The following is a 13670-nucleotide window of genomic DNA, read 5'->3' on the forward strand; positions in this document are numbered from 1 at the left end:
ATAGCAGTCGTCATTTACTCCCGACATCTGAGTCGCTGAAGACGCAGAGGATTAACGCTACTTTCGTTTTGAAGTAAATGCACTGATCCCCGATAAGCCTAAATGCGTCTATGTTCCCGCGAATCATTCGTGATCCAGCTTCATCTACACAAGAAGTGAGTATAAGGGTTTTTATGAATCTTTGCAAATCGCCTTTCCTAATAACATGCTAGTTAGCAAGTTCCGTGGCTAAAGTAAACAGTCCCTCAGAGAACGGCTCGTCACCCAACGGAAGAGAGGGGCGGGGTCAGCAGAGCTCATTAGCATTTAAAGCAACATGGACTGGAACCACTTGCTGAAAACAGAGCTGATTGTGACAGGGTAAAAAGGGTGTTTTTTTACACTACCATTGACAAATTTTAACCAAAGTATGTTATAGACTTTTCATTAAGACCCTAAAGAATCATATCAACTTGTGGAAAATGGGCATCCGATGACCCCTTTAAGAAATTTGAATCTCAGTTAATGCCATTTAACAAGAATCAACCATCTCAGATGCTTCTCCTCAATTCCTCAGGAGAAATAAAAATAGTCCCAAATGACACAACAGTTGACATTGTTGAGATCTCTTCTGAAACTCTAGAAGAGAAACATGAAATTACTGGAGTCTTTTTCTTTATTATGCTAATTTTCAATATATTTGGTAATGTTAGGGTGCAGAAATGTCTCCATTTGCTTTCCATTTATTCTTTTTGCTGTCAATTTGTTCATTTTTTTGTTTAATTTAAAATGCGTAGCTGCTTTATCTGAGCTGGCATCGCTGTTCTCCTTCATCAGGGCGCTTTCGTTTCTCGGCATGAGTTTGTGTCTGGCTCTGATGTTCATTTCCTCCTGGTACTACGCTCTGGTGGCCATGCTCATCGCTGGATGCATCTACAAATACATCGAGTACCGCGGGTAAGAGCTGCAGAAGCACATTACAGCCCACGCCGTGAGTCTGTGCAGACGCTAAGCTGATTACAGCTTCATCTGACTGAGTGATTGTCTGCGGTGTCATTGTGAGTTTAAGCTCAATTTTTATTCTGTGTTCAGGGCGGAGAAGGAGTGGGGCGACGGGATCCGCGGTCTGTCACTCAACGCGGCGCGATACGCTCTCATTCGATTGGAGGAGGCGCCGCCACACACCAAAAACTGGAGGTGAGGGTCACAAAATACACAAGCATGCTTTCAGAAAGCAAGAAATCCATAATAAAATAAACACCTGGACTGTATGTCCAAAAGTTTGGGATCAGTAAGATTTTTTATTTTACTTACAAAAGATTTCTATTTCAAATGAATGCTGTTCTTTTGAACCTTCTATTCATCAAAGAATCTGTTTTTTTTAATTCATAATAATCAGAAATGTTTCTTGAGCAGCAAATCAGCATATTAGAATGATTTCTGAAGATCATGTGACACTGAAGACTGGAGTAATGATGCTGAAAATCCAGCGCTGCGTCACAGGAATAAATTACATTTTACAATATATTCAAATAGAAAAAATTATTTTAAATTGTAATAATATTTAAATTTTTTTATGAATTTTTGACCAAACAATAAAGACTTCAAACATATTTTTAAAAATCTTACTGAGCCCAAACTTTCAAACAGTAGTGTATGTCATTTATCACAATATAATTTTTAATCTCTCTAAGTCTAATTTAAAAAATATAATTATTGTTTTTATTATTTATATGTTATTTCTCATTCAGATTTATTATATAAAATGTATTAAATGTCACTGTGTTTTGGAAAATTCAGTGAATTAAAAAAAATTATAATAGTTTTATAGAATTAAAAAAAATACTATTTAAAAAAAAAAAAAAACTTAATGAGACAAACATCACAAACTAGTAAACATAATAAAATAAAATATAATACAAATGTAATAATAAATGTAATAATAAAAAAATATAATAAAAATAATACAAAATTCAAAGAAACAATAAAATCAGTTAAAAGCCAACCTAAAGAATAAAAGTATAGCAAATTATCTGGCAGTTTCATTTCTATACTGTCTTTCTTTTTCTTTACCTTCACCGGCTCTCCTGTGGTGTAATCCGGAGAGAGTCCGTTTTGGATTTTTCCCAGAGCTCTTGCTAATCTTTCATGGATTAAATAACCTGTAAACAATGAGCAGCGATGAAACTTCAGTCTCTTTCAGGAATCAGGTCAAACCTGTTCGTTCCTCGTCCCAGCGCCTCTAATCCACGCCAGCAGAAACTGATCTGGGTTTTGTTCTGAGACATCTGTGAGCGGGTGGGCAATCTCAGCTAAAGGTCTTCTGAGTTTGTCCTGTGTCTAAACCCTTTTTTGTATGCATTCGAGTTCCTTTGATTGACATGATGGTAGTCTGTCCATCAGATTCAGATTATTACAGTTAATTAAAATTAAAATCATAAAAAACGTTTTTGTTAAAATAATTGTTAACTAAAATAAAATATTTAAGAAAAAAACGATAACAACAACATTTCTCATCATCTATTAGTTTACTTGAAATACTAAAATAACTAAAACTAAAACTGAAATAAATAAAAAAAAACTATGTAGAAATACACTATGTGGACAAAAGTATTGGGACACCCCCTTCTATGGAACAGAAAAAGGCACTTCCAAAACTGTTGCAACAGAGATGGAACTACAATTTCTAAATACATTAATTATGTTTCCATCTCTGTTGCCACAGTTTTGGAAGTACCCTTTTCTGTTCTATAGAAGGGGGTGTCCCAATACTTTTGTCCATATAGTGTAAGTACAAGTCATTGGTGTTTGGTGTTTTCGGCTCAAGGTCTAAAGTCACACCAGAGGTGTTCCGCTGGGATGAAAACATTTTAAAAACTAATTCTAAATTTGAATAAATATATAAATCTCAGTGATAATTCAAAAATAACACCACTGATCGCATCTCACAAGAGCCAGAGTTCCCTTTCAGTCGGTCACTCCCGACGTCACGTCGGTTGACCGACGAAATAGTTAACTAAAAGTAAAATTATAGCTCACTAAAAAATAAAAAAATAAATGAAGTAAATTGTGCCAATTGGTTAAAATATGATTAAAATATAAGTTAACTGAAATAAATTACTAAAACATGAATGCAAAAATAATAAACAAGTCAAAGTATTAATAAAAACCTTAATGGTATCTTAATGATACTAAAATACCATGTTTCGCGGCTCGGTTTGATCAGAATGAGTTTGTGAAATCATTTCCCTCCTGCACTAGAATAACCCCAGTTGGAATTAATTTTAGTGGATTTTATTTATACACTTTTTTCAGGATTCAATAAAGAGTAAATCATTAATGGTAATAGCAGATCTCCTCAGGTTAACATCATTCTCCTGAAAGCATCACACCTCTGACAGTCCTGCATGATCTTTTAATCCTGAGCCGCAAAACCCTTGACAGCTTGATTTCAGAGCGGAGACTCTTTTCCAATGCCTTCATTTTTACTGCATTATCATAGATTCAGTCCAGCTTTGAGTCAGCGGTTCTTGAAAATAATTGTAACCAAGGTTATGCACTAATGCATACTATTCAGGGTTACACTTTTGAAGAACATAAAGCATTAAAACACATATGCACTGCACTATGAAAAGCTGTAATCATGAATCAGAATCAGAATCAGAATCAGAATGAGCTTTATTGCCAGGTATGTTTACACATACGAGGAATTTGTTTTCGTGACAGAAGCTTCCACAGTGTAACAGAATGACAGTCTGTCTGTATTTTGGCAGTTCACGGGAGAGATTGGCTTTATTAAATGAATAGGTAAGTATTATATTGAATTATAGCTGTGGTTATGAAATGATGTATTACAGTGTGTATTTTAAAGCATTAAGAACATCTAAAAATTAATTACATGCAGTTTCACACAACAGAATTTGAATTTTGTACAAATGTTGTTTACTAGTAGTATTATAAATATATGTGACCCTGGAGCACAAAAGCAGTCGCTGGGGTATATTTGTAGCAATAGCCAACAATACATTGTATGGGTCAAAATTATCAATTTTTCTTTTATGCCAAAAATCATTCGGATATTAAGTAAAGATCATGTTCTATGAAGATATTTTGTAAATTTCCTACTGTAAATATATCAAAACTTAATTTTTGATTAGTAATATGCATTGCTAAGAACTTCATTTGGACAACTTTAAAGAAGATTTTCTCAATATTTTGATTTTTTTGCACCCTCAGATTCCAGATTTTCAAATAGTTGTATCTCAGCCGAATATTGTCCGATCCTAACAAACCATACATCAATGGAAAGCTTATTTATCCAGCTTTTGGATGATGTATAAATCTCAATTTTTAAAAGATTGATCCTTATGACTGCTTTTGTGGTCCAGGGTCACATATATGTGCTCTGTTTGTGTGCTGTCCAGGCCTCAGCTGCTGGTGCTGCTCAATCTGGACTCTGAGCTGTCTGTGAAACACCCTCGTCTTCTGTCCTTCACCACGCAGCTGAAAGCGGGTAAAGGTCTGACCATCGTGGGATCAGTACTGGAGGGAACGTTCCTCAGCAGAGACGCCGACGCCAAGAGAGCAGAACAGGTATAAATGTGACGCAAACATCCACAAACATGAGCGACTCCTCAAATCAAGGCCCTTCTACTACTTCAAATGAACTTTCTGGAGGGAAAAAAATTATGTTAGGAAGAATATGATTCGTACACGAGATGTCAGTGGAATTTCTTTTATTTTAAAAATTTTTTAATTCATTCTTAATTTAAAAAAAATTATTATGTGTTGTTGCTACATGAAATTGACTCATTTTTATTATGTTTATATTGTTTTTAATTTACTTAATACATATAGTAATTTAATTTCTTTATAGAATTTATATAATTCTAATATATGTTTTTATTTTATTATCTACCCTTTTAAACTGTGATTGTTTTTTGTGAAAGTATTTTCACAAAAGCGGACAAATCCTAGAGGACAAAAAGTTTCTCTAATTGAAAAATCACTTTTTTTTAATGAATTTATTATAGTGTTCATCTATCTATCGATTCTGAGAAGAAACACTTTGGCCCAATTTAACTTTTATGCACTCTTAAAAATAAGAAAACACAAATCAAAAAGACAATAATAAGAGAGATTATTATCTGCTTATTTTTGTCATTTATTTTTTTTACACAGTATTGAATTATAATATTATTATTTATTATTATAATTATTTTTGTATTAATTTGATACATTAAAATAGTATTTTAATTTTTATATAATTTTTATATACTTTATATATATATATATATATATATATATATTTTTTTTTTTATCTCCCCTTTAAAAACTAGAATCACTGCTCTTTTCATACATTTATTATACATATCTACATATCTATAGAATATCTGAGTCGAGGAATTCTGGCCATTTTAACTTTTTAGCACTTAAAAATAAAGAAGAACGAACTGAGAAGATTTTAACATTATTATAATGTTCCCTTTATAGCTAGACTCACAGCTTGTTTTTTGCTAAACCTGGGGGACGATTCTAATGGAAGAATCACTATGTAAAGTGATTATGGCTTGATTTGCAACATACACAGTACTAACAATCAATTACAAAATGTCAAGGCAGTTTCTGTCCTCAGATAAATGGAGAAAACAGGTTTCACAGCAGGATCCAGTCTTACTGACACCTAGTGGCCACAGAGAGAACTGATCCTCCAAACTCCATGTTATGAAGCTCAGATGTTCTAAAAATAGCATTTTGTTCTCCTAATTATTTTCTTTACACTGCAGAGCATCAAATCAGCCATGGCGGCAGAGAAGACGAAGGGTTTCTGTCATGTTGTGGTGTCGTCAAACCTGCGCGACGGCTTCTCTCACCTCATCCAGTCAGCGGGACTCGGAGGAATGAAGCACAACTCTGTTCTGATGGCTTGGCCCGCCAACTGGAGACAGTCCAACGACCCGCAGTCCTGGAGGAACTTCATAGGTTTGAGTCTGATTCATATCCTGCTGCTGTTACTCAATTGAAGAGAAAGAAACCCTGACAGACGTAAAGATGGACCTGTTCTTCCACAGAAACCGTCCAAGAAACCACTGCCGCCCATCAGGCCCTGCTGGTGGCCAAGAACGTGGACAGTTTCCCTCACCAGGAGCGTCTCGGGGAAGGAACCATCGACGTGTGGTGGATCGTTCATGACGGCGGCTTGTTGATGCTCCTGCCGTTCTTACTGCAGCAGCACAAGGTACGGCCCTTTAAATCACAACTTTAAATGAGGTTAGAGGAACGTCCCTAATGTGTGTTTTCATGCTCTTCTCAGGTCTGGAGGAAGTGCAAGATGCGCATTTTCACCGTGGCTCAGTTGGATGACAACAGCATCCAGATGAAGAAAGACCTGCAGATGTTCCTCTACCACCTCCGTCTGAATGCTGAGGTGGAGGTCGTGGAAATGGTGAGCAGATGCTGCTGCAGATTGATTTTTCTTGGCATCAGGATGTAAAATTGGTTTTGTTTTGCAGCAGGACTGCAAAATATATTATATTGCATTACATTACATTGCATTGCATTGCATTACATTATATTATATTAATTATATAATTATATTAATAATATGTTTAAAATTATAGAACTTGAAAATGTTATTGCACTATATTGTGATTATTTTAATTGTTTATTATCGCTAAATAATATTATTATATTAGTAGTAGTAGTAGTAGTGGTAGTAGTATTGATTTATTTAAAATTATTTAATAATAATGTTTTAATTTTCTGCTATTAAATTGTACTATTATTATAATTATTTGTTTTTGCTATATATTGAATTAATATTATAATGTTTTATTTATGTAGCATACTAATGTAATACTTACATTTGTTCATATAAATATATTTTTAATATACCTTTTTTACATGTATTTAATATTAACATTTTTATTTTGCAATATAAACATGCTGTTATTTTATTATGCAATAGTAATCATTTATTTTCTTTAACACAGCTTTTATTTTCACTGAAACCTTTTTGATTTTCTGTGTTGTTGATCATCTTTCATCTTTATGTTGAGGTTGCTCAAGCGTGTCCTCTGGTGTAACTGAGAGGGTTTCTCTGTGTTTCTGTGACTCCAGCATGACAGTGACATCTCAGCATTCACCTACGAGAAGACACTGGTGATGGAGCAGCGCTCACAGATGCTGAAGCAGATGCAGCTGTCGAGGACGGAGCGTGAGCGAGAGGTGATGCTTCATGACACTCGTTCTGTGTATAACAGCATTGTGCTGAAGGAATATGCAGTGACCGTATTTGCTTTTAGTGTCTTCATTAATGCTACATGGCTGAATCTCGCCAAAACTATCAAGAAATGTCCAAATATTTCACTCTAAAATCAAAAGAAAAAATAAGAAATTCAATTTTGTATTTAGAAGTTATTTTTTAAATATTAAAAGATAAATATAAAAATAATAAATATTCAAATATGTCTGTATATATATATTATTATTATTTTTTTTTTGGTTATTTAAAAAAATAAAATTATCATATTACTAAATATGCGTGTTTTTCCTTGTGCAAAAAATGGTTTCTTATTTTTAATTTATGGTGAAAATGACCCAGACGTTTCTTCATGAGATTCAGCAGCATCTGAATAGCTGTGGTTAATAATGTTGGACTGGCGGCGCTGTGTGACTTGTGGTCCTCTTTCATTTCTGCTGCGTTCGGGGAAACACGTCTCTTAGATTCAGAGCATCACGGATGAGTCGCGTAGCTCCATTCGGAGGAAGAACCAGAGCGGCGCTCACGGCTCGGCCGTCAATAACCAGAACGCACGACTAGATGACGATAAACAAGACGAGGTAGTGAATTCAAAGACCCAATCCTAAAACCACCGTCCTGGATGACAGAGCCAGAAGAACTAGATCATCACTCACATCCTTGTGCTGATTTATGTGTGCATTAGTGTTAGCATCGGCTCTGTAGCTCCTCTCTTCAGAAAACTCTTCCCATCATGCATGTGTCAGTGATGTCATCATATCATGCACGACCATCTTTCAACACTTGTGACCCCTCGTGAACGTCCCTTTCCTTTCATTCCCTCATGTTTCTCTGCATTTAGTTTTAACTATAAATAAATATCTAAATAATTAATAAGCCATTCATTCATTCATTTGTTTGTTTGTTTATTTATTTATTTTCTCCTTTCATTCCAATCATGTTTCTAACTAAATATATAAATGATAAATAAATACTTATTTTATTTTAATTTATATATTTAATTTATTTGTTTTTATATTTCTTCTCTTTTCTCATTTTATATTTCTTGTCCTTTTAACTATAAATAAATAAATAAATACTTCATTTATTTTATTTTTTGTTTTTTCTTTCATTCTCTCATGTTTCCCTCCATTTAGTTTTGACTATAAATAAATATATAGATAATAAATAAACACATTATTTATTATTTATTTATTTATTTTTCCTTTCATCCCCCCATGTTTCTGTTTATTTATTTGTTTATTTTAAATTTGTATTTATCTTTTTATTTTTTATTGCCATTACATGTTTGTATGATTGGTTTCTATTGCATGTTGTCAGTCAGCATATCACAGACTAATACAGTTGCATGTGTGCAGTCTGCATAGTAGACAAGCTAAAACATTAATCTGACATGCTCTGCATGAATATAGAATAGTTTGCATTGATATAGCATTTAATATAGATCCATAACAGTTGTTTACATAATTTAAGAAGCAGTTTTAAATTAAATTAAAATAAGTAAATATTATTTAATACTGTTTTTCATTAATTGAATGTGTGATTGTGATAATTGCACAGGCTCAGCTGATCTACGACAGAAACACGGCGTCTCACGCAGCTCTAAACGACAAGACGGACGCCACGCCGGAGCGAGTCCACATGACCTGGACCAAAGACAAGTTCTGCACCGAACGCAACCGCAACCGAGAGCCCAGCGCAAACATGGCGGTGCGGGATCTGTTCAGCATGAAACCGTAAGTCACCTGAACACACACTCACACACTGACTGCAGCGTTTGGTGCTTCGTGGGTTTAATACTGGGATGTAAAGAGTGTTCAGACACGAGCCCAGAGGCTGCTGGGTATTTCAGGACACAGTCTGCATCTGATCTGCATGACCACAGTGTGTCTGTCATCCTGTATAACGGTCACGCGTCCACCATGTGTCTGTGTGTGTCTCCAGTCATATACATCTGCCCATTAGATTTACTGACATGTTTTTGGTCTTCATATAATATTAACAGTAATATTCCTCTCAGTGATGATACTGATAGGTTAAATGATTTAATAGGTGAATCTCACAAAAACATGTAGATCATGATTTAGTTAAAAAGATAAATGAATATTTATTTATTTATTTAGCATAGGACCATTTGGTCCTTTTTTGGCATTATTTTCAAAACATTGCATGCAGCACATTTCCCTAACTTTTCATTGTTGTAATGCCTACAGGTATTTTACCTTAGCATTTGTTTTGTAATTCTCATGATGTGAATGACAAAACAAGGTGATTTTTCATTTTTGTAAATTTGTAGATTTTTAAATCAGCATAAATGAAAGGAAGTACAACAAACACAACCAGAAATAAACTAATATTAATATTTATTTATTTACCTGTCATGAATTTCCTTGTTACTTTCTTCTGAAATTTGTCCTAAAGGTTCATGTAAGCCTATGTGGTATATTTATTTACTTATTGTTTGCTTTTGTTTAATTTTATTTGTCATGAATTTAAAGGTTAATGTAAGTCTGTCCCGAACATACTTTTTATTAAGATCCTATTTTCCTATGATTTATTTGAGAAGAATTATCTAAAAAAAAATTGTGCTGGGCAAACAAACTCTGAAAAGCTGTCATAAACACAGCGGCTGTTGCTGTGAGAGATTTCTGTGATGGTGTGGGTGTTTAAGCCTGTCTCTGTTGTTCTGTCCTGTTTTCATCCTTCTAGCGAATGGGAGAGTCTGTAAGTCACATTTCTCTGTACTGTAGCTGTCTGTCTGTCTGTAACTGTCCCGTCTCAATCCCTGCAGCTCACTGGATTATTCATACATATATGTTTGTATATGAGCTTTGATATGTGTGTTAGCATGCATGTGTTTATGTCCCAGCATTCCCTCACGTCCATCACCGCTCGTCCTGAGAGCTGCAGACATGATCTCAATTTTTGCCACATGCAAGAAAAATTGTGCTTCACCGTCACCTGTTGCGTCCAGGATAAACTTAAAATTCCAATTAATGTTTTTTTTATAATATTTTACAATAATAATAATTTAATTCTAAATTATTTGATAAATTCTAGATAAATATTTTGTATTAAATTATTTGTTAATATTATAAAATAATTGACGTGAGTTTTATTGTACTAATTTATTTTATTATGTATTATAAAAATGTTTTAATATTATTGTAAAATAATTTATTATTATTGATTGTATTTAAAATATTATAAAATAATTGTAATATAAAAAGAATTGTTTTTTTGGTATATTTACTGTGGTTTGTTGATTGGCACCAGGTGGCGCTGAGGAGCACAAGTTTTGATTTTTTTTTTTTTGTGGCATATTTGTGATGTAGTCATTTATGCTTCATTAAGGGCATGTGCATATGCTGTGCATGTCAAATCTGGATGCTGTGCTCACTAACCTCAATAGGGCTTTATTATATAACTAATATGTAATGTAACCAATGCCTGAATTACAGTGCAAATGTAATTATCATGCCATATTCAGCAGCATTGCAAAGCTTATGTATTATTTAAAGCACAGCTGTCCTGGACAATGAAGTGTTAAACTGTACAGTTTAGCATAATTATACACAAATATTTGACCACTGAATTACCATTGAACAATCAGAATCAAATATCACTGTAACAGAGGCATTTGCATTTGACCTCAGAGATCACAGTAAACGATGAATATGAGTCTGTGCTTTGCAAATACTGAAATATATACTAAAAGTAGACAGTGGAGAGACAAAAAAGCTCATTAAATGTTGATTGTTGTTGTTGGGAATTTGAAACAATGACTTGTATTTCTTGTTTCTGTCCTTCATCACATGACCGTGTGTCGCAGGAATCAGTCTAATGTGCGCTGCATGCACACAGCCATCAAACTTAATGAAGTGGTGGTCAATAAGTCTCAGGGAGCTCATCTGGTGCTCCTCAACATGCCCGGACCACCCAAGAACAGAGGCGGCGATGAAAACTGTATCCTTACACTGACAGAACTCACGTTTATGAAAGCAGATGAATCAGGGTTATTATTGTTAACAAAAACTAAAACTGTTAAACATATTTTTTAATTGAAGTAAAACTAAAACTGATATAAATACATAAAAAAGAGAAACTTAAAATTAAAACTAAACAAAAATTTAAATGAAAATATAAAAATAAAAGCTCATTCAAAATATTAACCAAAACTAAAAACGTTAACTAAAACTGTTAAACATATTTGCTAATTAATATTAAGCTTAAATAAGTTCAAATATAAATATTAAATGAAAACCCTGAAGGGCTAAAATTACTAACTGAAAATAAATACAAGCGAAAACTGAAGTAAAATTAAAACTGAAATAAATAGATTAAACCTAAATAGTAATATAAAAAAACTAAACTAAAAATGACAAAAGCACATATCAAAATTGAAGGCAATTCTACATATTAGTACAAATTATAATAGCATTTTCAACATTTCTGATAACAATTTTTTATGACCCTAACGTTTTAAAATAAAATATAAATTTTTTTCATTTAATGTTTACATGTACACATTACTCATACATACACATTATGTCTATATATATATATATATAATTTTAATCACAAAGTTTTTCCTTGACTGATACGACTCAGACATGGAGTTTCTGGAGGTTTTGATGGAGGGTCTCAACCGGGTCCTGTTGGTGCGCGGCGGCGGTCGTGAAGTCATCACCATATACTCATAAAGCGGATTGTAGCCCGACGCCCCGCAGGCAGGAATTCAGTTTTTATTTTTCCCACAGCAAAGCCGGACATCATGGAGACAGCTAGCAGTCGGGGTTTACAGCGGCGTTTCATCCGGCTGCGTTCGTTACAGGACAGTGACTTTTGTGGCCCTCCTGAAGAGAGACGACGTGAAGAAACCGAGACGAACAATGATTCGATCCGTAACTCGACACTTTAATTTATGACTCTTTGATTGTTTTCTTTTGTTTGTTCGTACAATCTGTGCTAGTTTTTATGTCTGTTTATTGTGCAACATCGTTTGGTTTTTCAAAAGACTTTTTGAAGCACGTACAATCCGAAGTTTTATAAAAGTAAAATTTGAGTTTGTTGCTAATGCCTGTTTAATATCGATTCATTCGTCTCCATCCTGCATTGCTTTTTATTTGCGTATGCTAGCTACGATTCAAACTTGATACCCAAAATAACATCTACTTTTAGCGAACCAGGCTGCGAAACGAGTGTATTCTTGTGGCGAATCCATATCCGAGTTGCGAAAACGCAATTTTACTGTTATCAAAGGAATGTTTGAGTTTTTCACGTCGGCTAATTTTAACAATAATGCAGCGCGGATGATGAATATGTCGGATGACGTTACTGACTTCATGATACGGATTGTGCAATAACTTTTATTCATTATCAAGTCATCACTAGCCGAGCGTGACGTCCACTTGTCGAGGGTTTTGTATTATAAAAGTTGAAATGTTTAACGCAAACAGCGTATAAGGAGAAAAGCCATAATATTTGGTCTCGTCATTGAGTACTGAGGTTTTGTTTCGGCTCTTATCTCGGCATAAATCACTGAAATCAGTTAAATCGGGATGATTTCAGCTGTATTTGCACTTTTTTATTCGATTTTTTCGTTAATTGTGTGATAAAAGCACAGGGCACGGCTGACCTGTCCAGCACACCGTTTGCTGATGATCAGAACCAGCACTGCGAAATCTCCTTCTCTCAGCAATAAATGTGTTTTTCCATGAGCTGGAATTAAATTTAGTCTCTGTCTTGACATTCATGATGTTATTGGGTTGCCGGGTATGTTAAACATGGAGAACCCTTTATTAACCGGCATTACTAGTAGAGTAAAGTGTAAAACCGTCTAGTTAACGAAAGCAATCTATAAGGATTGAAGCTGAAGTGTTATTCCTAGTGGCATCAAATGGAACTGCAGTTTATTTGTTTGTTTGAGTGACAAGAGAGCTGGACATTATTTGCTCAACCAATGGAGTGAATTTGGGGGCGGAGCTATTGGTTTCTGATCAATAGCAGATTGGGGGAGTGTTTAATATTTGTTTGAAAAACCTTATTATGTTTCGAAATGACACACTTCACCTTAAACAGGTTTAGAAATTATTGTATTTAGATTTGGACAATCAGAAAGCAATTTTAGAAAGATTTACATTTTATTTTTGTTGCTCGTTTTTTTCTTATACACCAGGTGATAAAGCAACAAGCAGTAAGTCTTATCCACTGTGACACGCCTGATTGGTCCAGAATCACTGCATATTAAACAGCTGATGTATTCTGATTGGCTGTGACTTTTGGCATTTTGTCTGTTTTCTGCATTCATTCAGCTTGGTTAGGACACGGTGTCACATGTAACGTACACTGCCGTTCAAAAGATGTATTTATTTTTCAAAAAATATATACTTTTATTGAGCAAGGACACATTAAATTGATCAAAAGTGAT

General features: G+C 34.2%; 1 protein-coding gene across 7 annotated transcripts in view; it reads left to right on the forward strand.

The window, feature by feature from the left end:
• The window catches only part of slc12a7b (solute carrier family 12 member 7b), a 64210-nt gene extending 51045 nt beyond the window's left edge, over positions 1-13165 (forward strand). For 4 of the 7 annotated variants that reach the window (XM_016458810.1, XM_016458812.1, XM_016458817.1 and 1 more), the window contains exons 15-26: positions 817-936; positions 1072-1176; positions 4404-4572; positions 5766-5961; positions 6051-6217; positions 6293-6424; positions 7099-7206; positions 7705-7821; positions 8801-8976; positions 9950-9964; positions 11073-11206; positions 11852-13165. In XM_016458810.1, the coding sequence (XP_016314296.1) occupies positions 817-936; positions 1072-1176; positions 4404-4572; positions 5766-5961; positions 6051-6217; positions 6293-6424; positions 7099-7206; positions 7705-7821; positions 8801-8976; positions 9950-9964; positions 11073-11206; positions 11852-11943 (1531 nt within the window). In that variant the 3' untranslated portion in view covers positions 11944-13165. The remainder of the gene's footprint in view (positions 1-816; positions 937-1071; positions 1177-4403; positions 4573-5765; positions 5962-6050; positions 6218-6292; positions 6425-7098; positions 7207-7704; positions 7822-8800; positions 8977-9949; positions 9965-11072; positions 11207-11851) is intronic. The other 3 variants (XM_016458811.1, XM_016458813.1, XM_016458816.1) reach the window with 3 other exon arrangements.
• Positions 13166-13670: the final 505 nt, after the last annotated feature.

This window comes from Sinocyclocheilus anshuiensis, unplaced genomic scaffold, assembly GCF_001515605.1.
Source record: "Sinocyclocheilus anshuiensis isolate Anshui unplaced genomic scaffold, SAMN03320099.WGS_v1.1 scaffold415, whole genome shotgun sequence".
NCBI lineage: Eukaryota > Metazoa > Chordata > Actinopteri > Cypriniformes > Cyprinidae > Sinocyclocheilus > Sinocyclocheilus anshuiensis.